The sequence below is a fragment of the Sphaerodactylus townsendi genome, linkage group LG01, assembly GCF_021028975.2.
Source record: "Sphaerodactylus townsendi isolate TG3544 linkage group LG01, MPM_Stown_v2.3, whole genome shotgun sequence".
NCBI classification, from domain to species: Eukaryota; Metazoa; Chordata; class Lepidosauria; order Squamata; family Sphaerodactylidae; genus Sphaerodactylus; species Sphaerodactylus townsendi.
The window spans coordinates 62,364,781-62,377,685 of record NC_059425.1 but is presented as its reverse complement, the minus strand read 5'-3'; the positions used below and the strand labels follow the sequence as shown (position 1 = coordinate 62,377,685).

Genomic DNA, 12,905 nt, shown 5'->3' with positions numbered 1-12,905 from the left:
TTACAACTCTTTACCATGGCAAACATCAAATCCCCACAGCAGAGAGCTCCTGGGAGAGTTATTTCTCCTGACCTCTATAAAGATCCAGCAGGCTTCCTTAACGTTGGCATCACTCTGTACTTCGCTATTCTGGATATCCCACTCATGGCCTCCAGTGACCACCAGGATGAAATTAAAATCATGATCTTGCGAATTGCAAGATGGCAAGGCCTCGTGAGTCTAGCTTGACTTTATACCACCAGAATTACTGAAAACTAATGTAGAATGGTGGGCCCCAGTTTTGGCTGAGCTTTTTACTCATATCAATAGCACCGCCTGTATTCCATCTGATTGGAGTGCTGCAATTATAGTCCCTATTTTTAAAAAAGGCTTATCCTCAAATCCAGCTCATTACAGACCAATTAGCTTACTTAGTGTTGCAAGCAAACTATATACTAAATATCTGTGTATAAATCCAACAATACTTTAAAGACCAGCAAGACTCCCACAGTATAAGCATCTGTTCATCAAATGTGGTGCTTCTGGACTTGAATCTAGCAATTCTAGCTATGCATCTTACCATTCTATAGACTTCAAACAAGAGATAAGTCTCAACATGGCGGGTCAGACTAGACAGTTCAAAATCGCATATACCACTCAGCAACATTTGCTTCATCTATGTACCTCATCACACAAATATTCCAAGTTCATAAGTCATTGCTAGCACTAGCTGTTTTGGTGATGCCAAAACCTGTGTGCATTTTAAATAGGCAAACATTTTGTACTATGTCATTTCCTAAGCACATGCTCTTGAGCTACCAGTTTGCACGCACTTACTGGTGAAGAATACTTTGCTCATCTTGGTTTGTTTAAAAACTCCACCTATACTATGAAACAAAACGAAAGAAATGTAACACTGACATTACAGAAAATGTAACTGACTTACCTTATAATGGTGATACGGTGTGGCACAGGCTGGTGCTGAAAATGTTCAGGCCATTGATGATGTAGGCAGAAAGATGGGGAGGACTGAAGACAGCAGGCAGGCTGATACAGGGGTGTGCGTTTTTGACAAGCAGAAGCCGAATATTCGGTATGCGGGTTTAAACAGCAGGAAGTCAATGGAGATGGTGCTGTATGGCCAGTCAGTGGAAGACATTCTTGTTGACTACTATGGTTATTTATGGCATGATGATATGGGCAAGGATGACAACATTGTGATAGCACCTGTGGAGCTCTTTGGTCATCTACAGGCAAAAATGATGCTTTTAGTACACCATTAAGCTGAAGGCACCCATTTTCACTCACTTTTCTTCTTGAGGTTTCCTTAGATGAGTGATTTGGGATTGCAGAATTGCAATCACTGGTTGCAAGGACATCAGGACTAGTGACACTGGATGGAATGTTGCCATTATTCAGAACCAAAAAATCGTTGTTTCCATTGATTGTAGCCATACTCCAGAGTCCCGATGGCCTGCAATACTGCAAGGATGAGGGGAGATAAAGGAAAATTGAGCATAATATTCAAAATATACAATTCTTTCAAAACTATACAAATCTCAACTCTCATGTGATCTACTGAAAAAAAGATTAAGCAGGGTAAGGAAGAAACAGCATGGCTTTCTAGTCATCAGGAGTCCCAAGGTAGGATTTCTGCCACAGTCCGCAACAACTACAGAGCCAAATTAATGGCTTCTTAAAAATAGCCTTTAAATAGAGATTATATGGATTGAGGCAGACTCTAATCTGGAGAATCGGGTTCGATTCCCCACTGCTACACATGAACCCTGCTGGGTGACCTTGAGCTACTCACGGTTCTCGTAAAACTCTCTTAGTCCCATCTATCTCACAAGGTGTCTGTTGTGGGGCAGGAAGGTCACTTTGAGACTACTTATGGTTGAGAAAAGTAGGGTAGAAATCCAAACCCTTCTTCTATACTATTCTGCTATATATGCCCTTATTACCCTCTCTTCCTTTTTAATTAAACAAGCAGAGCTAGTAACAAAGGACTGAAAATCTGTTATTTAAGTATTTGTACACAAAAATGGGTGTGGCAGCCTTTGGATACTAGAAGAGACTTAGATGGCATTAGGCTAGTAATGGAAGCAGCTCATTTTGAAGACAAGAGGAGTTTGGAAAACAAGCAGGAAGAAAGCTTTAAAAATGGGGAGTTGTACAAAGTACTCAGTTTGAAATGGGTTGCAGCTGGCAATTAGGAGCATTGATGGTGCTGGTGAAAAGATATTGGAATGATATTGGATATTGGAATGAACACCACAAAAAGCATATAGGAGAAGATTAGGATTTTTTTACAGGATACTGTGGACCCTACTAGAGTTCCTTCCTTCAATCAAAATCTGTGATTGTGATTTTTCTGTGAAAAAGTAGTGACATTTACATTGACCTAGAATTGACATTTACTAGGAGGGGAATTTTCCCTTCAACCTTTCATTGTAATTTCCCTGCCAGATCAGTGTTGCCTGCTGAGGGTCCCATGTAGCAGAAATCAAAGGCAAGGAATGTGTGGTTTTTGCACAGAAAGAGTGGCCTTAACTTTAAAAAAGTGCTAAAAAGATAAAAGGTTTTCCTATGTGCTAAGCAATCAATGGGGTCAAAAATGCATAAATTGAATGAAGTCTTAAAGCTTCAAATAAGTCAAAAGGAATTCATGGTCTTAACATGAGGAGCATCAGCATGTGTTCTAAATCTGAACTTCATCAAGAAAACACAGTGTCATTAGTTATTCCCAGAGGGGTAGTGCCAATGGAGCAGGGCAGGGTATGACGCCCCAAGCACAGCTGCAGCAGAGGCATGGCCAGGCAGCAGATGGGATGTGGCAGAGGCGTTCCAGGGTGGGGGCAGGCGTTTTCCCTTGCTCCGCCTCTGGTTATTCCTGTACATTTTTGCTATAGTTTTATGAAGAGGAAAATAAATTGGCTTTCAGTCTGAGATGGTGAGTTATGATACTGAAAAATATATTTATGCTTAGGTACAGATAACTTTGAATATTATGGCACAGGGTGGACTATTCAGGACAAAATGATTTAAACTATTTAAATAAACAAGAAATTAAGAAGCTGGTCTGAATAATTGTTTTACATTATTTAGAAACTTTCCTAAATGGAAGTCTGAACTGATTAGTTTCTATAAACATAAAATCATTTTGATGTGAAACTGAATAAGGCCACACTACATATTGTGAGAGCTAGTGCGGTGTAGTGGTTAAAGTGTCAGACTAGGATGAGGGAAACACAAGTTCAAATCCCGATGTGCCATGGAAGCTTGGCTAGGTGACCTTGGGCCAGTCACACAGTCTCAGCTCTGACCCTGGCTGGTGTTTGGATGGGAGACCTCCAAGGAATACCGGAGTTGTTATATAGGGACAGGCAATGACAAACCACTTCAAAAGGTCTCTTGCCTTGGAAACCTATTGTTGGGGGGGGGGGGATGACCTGACAGAAAAAAACTACCACTAACAACAAACAATACTTTTTGTATATTTTTTTAGATAACCATACCCATAACCTTAAATAAAGCCTCTAACCTGAAACTGTGACAGCTTTTGGGTAGTCACGCTTGTTTCTGTTTCAGTCTGTCCTACAAATGCCCTTCAATCTTCCCCATGCTCCCCCCAAATCAACCAGAAGTAGAGTTTTGGTTACTGCACAGATTAGTACTCTCCAAGAGACAGAAGGTATGTGGTACCAATTCTATTTTCTTTGTTCTGTAAGATATAAGTGGAACCATTAAACTGAGACATCCTCCACCAGTATATTCCCATTTTGATTTGTGATCTTCAAATGTGATGGAATCTTTGGCTTTTAAGAATATGGCAGAGAAAGTGCTGGGGAATTGTCTATTTTATATGTACATCATTGGAAACACATCCTTAATGTATCTTCATACATTTAGAAAAGGCAAGTGCCAGTATTGTATCAACCTCTCTTGAATATATACAATATTAAAACTTTGTGTTAATTTATAGCTTGATGAGACTCAAACTGATAATTTTTACTTCACGAGGATCTTGCAACATTAGCTTTTTCTTCCTTCTCCATTACCAAACAGGCTGAGTGATTCAAATACTCCAATCAGCCAAGCTATTTAATTGGCTCATCACAAAAATGAGCAGAAGGTGCTTAGCACAATGGAATGCTGCCCATAGCAACGCAGGGTGCAGTTTCTTACAGTCACTTTGGTTTGCAATAATGACTCTTTTGCCTAAAGCTACAGGGGAAAAAATTAAGTGCTGAATAAAGCAACTTCATATTATTTGTTCTAGATGATACCCAGTCTCTTACCAAACAACTCGTTCTAACCTGACAACATTTTCTAGGCAAGAACATTTTGCTGAAGTGGCCCATTCTTCACATTTTTGCTTAATATCATCTTAGACACACACCCCCCCATGCCCCCAAAGCAGCACAACCCATTTACAGAATAAACACAAGAATACATGTTTGCAAAATCTACCTGTTTTCTGAAAAGGCACCAGAAATAGTCTAAAACTGAACTGGCATATTTTTCTCATGGAGCACACAACAGCTTCAGAGATGCTATTACAAAATGACATAACAGTATGTATATATTCCATAAAATAATAATAGTACATATATATTCCATATGTCCTAACACATGCCAACCCCTCATCTTCTTGTGTACTACACTAATAGGCATGTTGCCATACTGAAGGATTACCTTCTAAACAGGACATTTAAGTACATCAGTGAGAACACTGCACAGAAGTCAACAATTTCCTTTGTGCATTCGATAGATATAGAAAATGCTATGACTGTAAAACACTATGCAAGTAATTGGTTAACAGCCTGAACTGGAATTCAGAAAATGAAGACCTACCATACAGCTCTCCTAAAGCAAAGTCATGACAGGGACAAGACAAACTCAGTAAAGCACTTACCGGTAGCCCTAAACATTTCTTGTAATTCCCAATATCTCTGCATGTTATTTTATATTTGACATAGTTTGTATCCTACTTTTTATATTTGACATATTTTGTATCCAACTGTGACAGACCCCTTTGCCTTCCTAACTTTTTGAGGTAGACTAAACACACTCTGACTTAAATGGTCAGATTTCCTACCTTTTCTCAGTTACTGAGCTGTTTCAAATTGTAGCATGAGGTAATTTATAACTCTATTGCTCAGCCCTATAACACCACAGAATATGAAAGAAGTTGTTGAGCCGATAGGGAACAGCGACCACAATGCTGTCAGATTCAGTATCTCTGCATGCGAACAAGTGACAACTACTAATGTAGTTACATTTGCCTTCAGAAAGGGAAATTTCTCAAAGATGAGGGGGATAGTGCGCAGGAAGCTGAAAGGGAAAATCAAGAGAGTCAAAAATGTCCAAGGTGCTTGGAGGTTATTTAAAAACACAGTCTTAAAAGCTCAGCTGGAATGCGTTCCTGCAGGTTAGAAAGGCAGCGCCCAGTCCAAAAAGAAAGCCACCATGGTTAACAAGGGAGGTTGAGGTAATTATTAGGGAAAAAAAGATGTCTTTTAGAAAATGGAAGTCCAACTTAACTGATGAAGAATACCAGAGAGAACACAAATGGTGGCAAAAGAGAAGCAAGTTAGCTGTAAGGGAGGCAAAAAAAGGATTATGAGGAACGCATGGCTGCGAACATCAAGACTAGCAACAAACAGTTCTTCAAGTACATCAAAAGCAGGAAGCCAGCTAGGGAAGCGGTAGGTCCGTTAGACGATGAAGGAACAAAAGGTGTGCTAAAAGGTGACAGGGAGATTGCAGAGAAGCTGAATGAATTCTTTGCATCTGTCTTCACCCAAGAGGAGGTGAGGAAAATTCCTGCACCTGAACCAAGCTTCTTAGGAGGTGAATCCGAGGAACTAGTGAAGTTAGTGGTAGACAAGGAAGAAGTTCTGGCAGCCATTGATAAACTAAATGCTACCAAATCCCCTGGCCCAGATTGCATTCATCCAAGAGTTCTTAAAGAGCTCAAGCATAAAATTGCTGATGTTCTCACATTAATATGCAACTTATCCCTGAAATCAGGCTCCATCCCTGAAGACTGGAATATGGCCAATGTCACACCAATCTTTAAGAAAGGGTCTAGGGGGGACCCAGGAAATTACAGGCCAGTCAGTTTGACATCTGTTCCTGGTAAATTAGTAGAATCTATCATTAAAGATAAAATTATTAAACATGTAGAAAAGCAAGACCTGCTGAGGAAGAGTCAGCATGGCTTTTGTAGAGGCAGCATGGCTTTTGTAGAGGCAAGTCCTGTCTTACAAACTTACTAGAGTTCTTTGAGGGTGTAAACAGACATGTGGATAAGGGGGAACCAGTGGACATTGTCTACTTGGATTTCCAAAAGGCTTTTGACAAAGTTCCTCACCAGAGACTATTGAGAAAACTCAGCAATGAAGGAATAAGAGGGGAAGTCCTCCTATGGATTAAAAACTGGTTGAGGAACAGGAAACAAAGAGTGGGGGTAAATGGGAAGTTCTCACAATGGAGAGATGTAGGGAGTGGTGTCCCCCAAGGATCCGTTTTGGGACCAGTGCTCTTTAACTTATTCATAAACGACCTGGAAGTAGATGAGGGTAGTGAAGTGGACAAGTTTGCAGATGACACCAAATTATGTAAAGGGGTAATAACCACAAAGGATTGCGAAGAGCTCCAAAGCGGACCTTGATAAAATAGGAGAGCCGGCTAAGAAATCGCAAAAGCAGTTCAATGTAGCGAAATGTACAGTGATGCACGTAGGGGCAAAAAATCCAAACTTCACATACACGCTACAGGGTCAGTGCTATCAGTCACAGACCAGGAAAGGGATTTGGGCGTCTTAGTTGATAGTTCCATGGGAATGTCAACTCAATGCATGGCAGCGGTGAAAAAGGCAAACTCTATGCTGGGGATAATTAGGAAAGGAATTGAGAATAAAACTGCAAAGATTGTCATGCCCTTATATAAAGCCGTGGTGCGACCGCACTTGGAGTACTATGTTCAGTTCTGGTCGCCACATCTCAAAAGGATATCGAAGAGATAGAAAAAGTGCAGAGAAGGGCAACGAGGATGATTGAAGGATTGGAGCACCTTCCTTATGAGGAGAGGCTGCAGCGTTTGGGACTCTTTAGTTTGGAGAGGAGACGTCTGAGGGGGGGCTATGATTGAAGTCTATAAAATTATGCATGGGGTAGAAAATGTTGACAGAGAGAAATTTTTTTCTCTTTCTCACAATACTAGAACCAGGGGGCATTCATTGAAAATGCTGGGGGGAAGAATTAGGACTAATAAAAGGAAACACTTCTTCACGCAACGTGTGATTGGTGTTTGGAATATGCTGCCACAGGAGGTGGTGATGGCCACTAACCTGGATAGCTTTAAAAAGGGCTTGGACAGATTTATGGAGGAGAAGTCAATCTATGGCTACCAATCTTGATCCTCCTTGATCTCAGATTGCTAATGCCTTAGCAGACCAGGTGCTCAGGAGCAGCAGCAGCAGAAGGCCATTGCTTTCACATCCTGCATGTGAGCTCCCAAAGGCACCTGGTGGGCCACTGCGAGTAGCAGAATGCTGGACTAGATGGACTCTGGTCTGATCCAGCAGGCTAGTTCTTATGTTCTTTCTTATGTTCTAAGCCTGTTATTTAACCTATAACAAATTTCGTTTATTATGGCACCAAAGAATGATGAGGCAGGTTCAGTGAACAGAAGTAAAATTTATTAAACAGATGAGACGGGATGGGAGAAAAATTAAATGAATAGAAAGTAGGCAGGAGATAAATATATACAGCTTTAGCTTAGATTTCAGGCACTGGCACAGATCTTAATGAGGCTTTAAATGTTTTACGTGCTTAGATGTTGAAGAGTTTTTTTTTCAAATAGTATAGTTTGATATTACTGATGTTACTGGATTAACACAGAGCTTGGATCCTAACAAGCTGGTACCCTTTCACAGAGCACACACATAGCCTTGACTTTGTTAGCTACCCAACTTAAATACAAATCTAACTCTTGACGTAAAACTTAAAGCAAAACCCTAATAGACCAGATGGGATCCAACTAATGTGGATAATCCCACACTAACTGTTTAAGGAATTTTTCTTCTATCCAGAAGATCTATTTCTATCCATGTTTATATGTATGGCTACTTGTGGAAAGTCACTGCTCTTCCACCTCAGCCTTGCCACTAAATAAAACAACCAGTTCTCCGAGTCTGAGGATTATTTGCTTTCTCAGCTCATCCTGAAATACACCTTCAGAGCAGATATGTTTTCACACACAGTTAAGGCAATAGATGTTCACTCTGAAGAATCAAAATCCAAAAGCATCCTCAAATGCTTTCTGTCAGAGAGATAAGCTACTCCCTCTCTGGATCAACCAGCTACTACACCAAACAAAGCACAAGTGTAGTGCATCCAATCAGGATGCTTTCCTGTCCCTGGGGAGTTTATTTCCCCCACTGATATGTATACATCATGTCTTCAGAGAGACTTGCACTTTTAGGCTCTGTTCACTGTGCAGTCCATCACATCTATATATAATATGTACCTTGTTAACATGAGTGGCTTACAGCAAGAAGCTAGGCAGCCTACTGAAGAATAGTCTTATAATATGCCACCTTTATACATTATCCAGGAAAAGAAGGGTAATGAAGTGCCAAAGGTTCACAAGATTTGCAAGTAACAACATGGTTTAAGGTATCCAGATAAATATACTGGAGATGAGCCTTTAACAATTTTCATAGAAAAATCAATACTAATATTGGTCAATTACCCAAATAAAACAGAGGCCTCTACTCATTGGATAGAATGCAGGTAAATGGGAACAGCCTAGCTTATGACTGAATATTTGGTAGAATCACGTTGCAGACAACTTATGGCAATCCACTAAGATTTTCAAGACCAGAGACTAACATAGTTGGTTTGTCATTGCCTTCCTCTGCATGGCAACACTGATATTCCTTGGTGGTCTCCTATACAAGTACTGTCCAGGACCAACCCTGTTTAGTTTCCAAGATCTGACGAGATCAGGCTAACCTGGGCCATCCAGGTCAGGGCATTTGGTAGAATACTGATTACTAATTTTCACTAATATTCCTGCAACTACAAAGGCTAGAGATTTTTTTTATCTAAATGAAGCCAAGAATCCAGACTAGTTAATGGTCTAAATGGGCACCAGGTGGCATGCAGAGTATCTAGGGAAAAACTCATCTAATCAAGTACTACAGCAACTCTACTCATGAACAGTTTCCATTAACAACCCTGCTCATTCTTTGCAACAAAAACTGAGCACTGTTTTCTTTGCAGACAAGCTGCCCTCTGGAGTTCAAGCCTTTCAGGAAAAACTGTAATGTACATTCAAACATGTGTAGGATTTTGTGTTCACCCAAGTGAATGTTACTTTTAGCAGTGGATAAACTTTACCCATTACTCTGGGTCCAGATGACATCTTTATTACTCTAAAAGTTGTTTTTTTTTATTTAAAGGGAGAGCAACTTGAAATAACACTGCTTCAAGAAAAGCCATCTGGACTGCCACTACTTACTGTTCAAATGACAAGTGAAAAATCAGGTAGGAATGATGTATTGGAAATGTGGTTTAAATCACTGTACAGCACGTAGAGGTTTGTAATACTTGGGAATCAGCTAATTGGCTTATTTAACAATTTAATATATTGAACTCCAACAGTCTGTGCTATGGCACAGTCTGAATTCATTCCTGTACATTGCTAAAGAAAGTTTTCAACTATTTAGCTTATTTATGCTAATCAGGTTGTTTTTCATTTTAAAAAATTCTATCCAACTCCAACACAGCTGTAAAATCATGAAAAATGTATTCAGATGCCAAAGTTTTCACCTAAATATTATTCTTAAATATTTCAAGATTACTGCATTTGGTTCCATTTCACTCATCCACACACATTATACTAAGAGCTCTCTGTAAAATTACCTTTCAATTTACATTCATATAATTCCTCTCTTTTGAGAAAATGAATATATCAGCTGGAGACAAGCCTTTCCAACCTATATAAAAGAAAGCTGTGGAAGCTAGTTTTCCTCTTCTGGATCATCGTCTCACTTCCCCATTAAAAGAAGCGACAGGTGGCTCTTAAAACTTTATGGACAAAGGCTATTTATCTATTAAGTCAGTACTCCTCAAGAAATTAAGGGGTTTTAAAAATGTTTTATGTCACTAATCTTAGCTTCTGGCTTCCAGCTACACATTTTTTAAATTCCCTTAACATCTTCACTATTAACAATATGTGGGTGTTGGTCTCAGTTTTCTGGCATTTGCTTTTTTATTTTGTTCACGGACAGCTAGCTATTTTTTAACTGTTCAGGTTTTTTTGATTTACTGACATGCTTATCAAGAAAGGCCTGTCCCAAGATACTTATGACTGAATAAAACATAAACCAGAAACTCATTAACTATTCAGCTCACTCAAGTATTTTCTCTGTCCCTCATCCCCAAGCAAGTACCTTGCTTGCAACTTGAGCACAACTCACAAATCCTCCCACACTTCCTTGATATAAACATATTTCCATGCATTTCTCTGAGAAAGAGTTCAGATACATATTAGCTAAAGACACTGAACATTTGTGAGACAGTGTACCCATGGCACTAAACCCAAATGCACCCTTAGCAAAATTTTGCTTGAACAGTGGACTTGTGTGTAAACACACACTTGCGTTAGCACACAGACACAATTCTCTGGATCAGGATGTCACTGATTAATTTTATGTTCTTAAGCTTCTATCACAAGACTTTTTGCACAGGGTATTCGCACAATGTACATGTGTTAACATTGTTAGAGGCCATCATTTGTTCTTGTCTCTACATGTTTGTTGGCTAAACAGGTTAGTCACAATATAACACCAGAGCTACAAAACAAAGCTCTTAAGCATCAACATATTTGTTATGCCACTGCCAATCCACACTCCAAGTGACTTCATGTGCCTCTCCTGACCTCAAGAAATCCTTATTTGATTTCCTGAGCTGCAAGCTTCATCAGGAAATGCAGTGCCCCTGAAAGAGTGTTCAGAGATCACTATGCCAGGGTTGTACAAATTACACTGAGGGCAGGCACAGAATGGAATAAATTTGAGGATGCCAATTAACCCTCTGCTGGCAGAAAGAATAACTAATGGGAATGTGGACAGAGTTGAGGAGATGAAATTGAAAGCCTTATAAAAATTCTACCAACAGTAAGAATGTCTCAAGACTGTAGATGACTGAAATGTCTTTCACTTTTGTAATCCATTGTCTTAGCAATTTTCTGTTTCTAATTCTGTAATTCTAGTCCTGGGGTAGGGAACCTTTAACACTCAAAGAGCCATTTGGACCCGTTTTCCACAGGAAAAGAAAACACTTGGAGCCGCAAATAATTTTTTACATTTAAAATAAAGATCACACTATATATATTGGGTTTTTTTACCTTTTACTCCGCTCATTCTGAGAAGCGCATGGATGCGTCCGCCCTGCTGCCTGCAGGGCGGGCAAGGATGGGGCCAGCGGCTTGGCCTCGCCGCTTCAACGGGGCGGGCGAGAGGGAAAGCCGGGCAATTGGTGCGCCCACCCTGCTGCCTGCAGGGCGGGCAAGGATGAAGCCAGCGGCTTGGCCTTGCCGGCCGCCGGGAAAGCACCCGCCCCGCTCGAACGGGGCGGGCGAGAGGGGAAGCACACGGTGCAGCCTCACCAACCACCGGGAAAGCGTCCGCCCTGCTCAAACAGGGCGGGCGAGAGGGGAAGCCCGCGGTGCAGCCCAGCCGGCTGCAGGCAATTGGTGCACTCGCCCTGCTGCCCGCAGGGCGGGCAAGGTTGCAGCCGGTGGCTCGGTCTCACCAGCTGGCGGGAAAGCACCCGCCCCGCTCAAACAAAGCGGGCGAGAGGGGAAGCCCGCGGCGCAACCCAGCCGGCCGCGGGCAATTGATGCGCTTGCCCTGCTGCCTGCAGGCTGGGCAAGGATGGGGCTGGCGGTTTGGCTCGTGGAGCCGCAGTGCAAGGGCAGAAGAGCCGCATGCGGCTCTTGCGCCGCAGGTTCCCTACCCCTGTTCTAGTCCTATTGCACCATTTATTGGATACTTTATGCTTTCCAATTGAACTGCTTTTTATATTTTGTAATCTGCCTTGAGTGTCAGAGAGAAAGATGAGCAGTAAAACTACTAATTATTTTCCCCTCACAATCTCCGATCACACCAAATTAACTAGTAGGAGTTTGATTATAGAAGTGCAATTGCTTTAGGGTAAAATTTCACGAAGCTCAGAGTAAAACAGATAACTGAACATTACTTTTATTTATTTATTTAATGCATTTATACCTCACCTTTCCCCCAAAGGAGGACCAAGCAATTTATACCATCCTGCTCTCATCCATCTTGTCATCACAACGTGAGGTAGATTAGATTAAGAACATGTAACTGGCCCAAGGCTACCCTGCAAGCATTCATTGCAGTGCAGGAATTCAAACCTGGTCTCCCTCTCCCAAGTCCTAGTCTAGCACTCTAGCCACCACACCACACTGGCTCAACTTATTACATACGTGGATAGTTATTCAAGCTACTAAGTTCAGCAAAAGACAACTATATTAAGCAATTATTTAAAATATTTAAAATAATAATTAATAATAATAAAATAATAATAATAATAATAAAATTACGTATCAACATGAAATGCTGTAAGGTATTCTACACCAGGTATACCAAGGAATATAATAAGTCTCAGCACAGTTTTAAAAGCTATGAAACTTCGATTTAAGTAGCAAAATTACCCTATCTACACAGTTTAATATGTAATGATTTTCCATTACTACATAAATAGTAGTTTTCATTATTTTGCAGCCTTTGCTTAAATAATGTTCTATACACATGCAGTGGGTTAACACATACACATACTCATGGTGGGTTAAATGATACTTTTTCAGTTGAAAGAAACTAGTTT

General features: G+C 40.6%; 1 protein-coding gene across 9 annotated transcripts in view; it reads right to left on the bottom strand.

Moving 5' to 3' along the window:
- The window catches only part of DISP1 (dispatched RND transporter family member 1), a 93,771-nt gene that overhangs the window by 34,729 nt on the left and 46,137 nt on the right, over positions 1-12,905 (bottom strand). For 5 of the 9 annotated variants that reach the window (XM_048502624.1, XM_048502530.1, XM_048502481.1 and 2 more), the window contains one exon: positions 926-1,461. In XM_048502624.1, the coding sequence (XP_048358581.1) occupies positions 926-1,434 (509 nt within the window). In that variant the 5' untranslated portion in view covers positions 1,435-1,461. The remainder of the gene's footprint in view (positions 1-925; positions 1,462-12,905) is intronic. The other 4 variants (XM_048503058.1, XM_048502783.1, XM_048502965.1 and 1 more) reach the window with 1 other exon arrangement.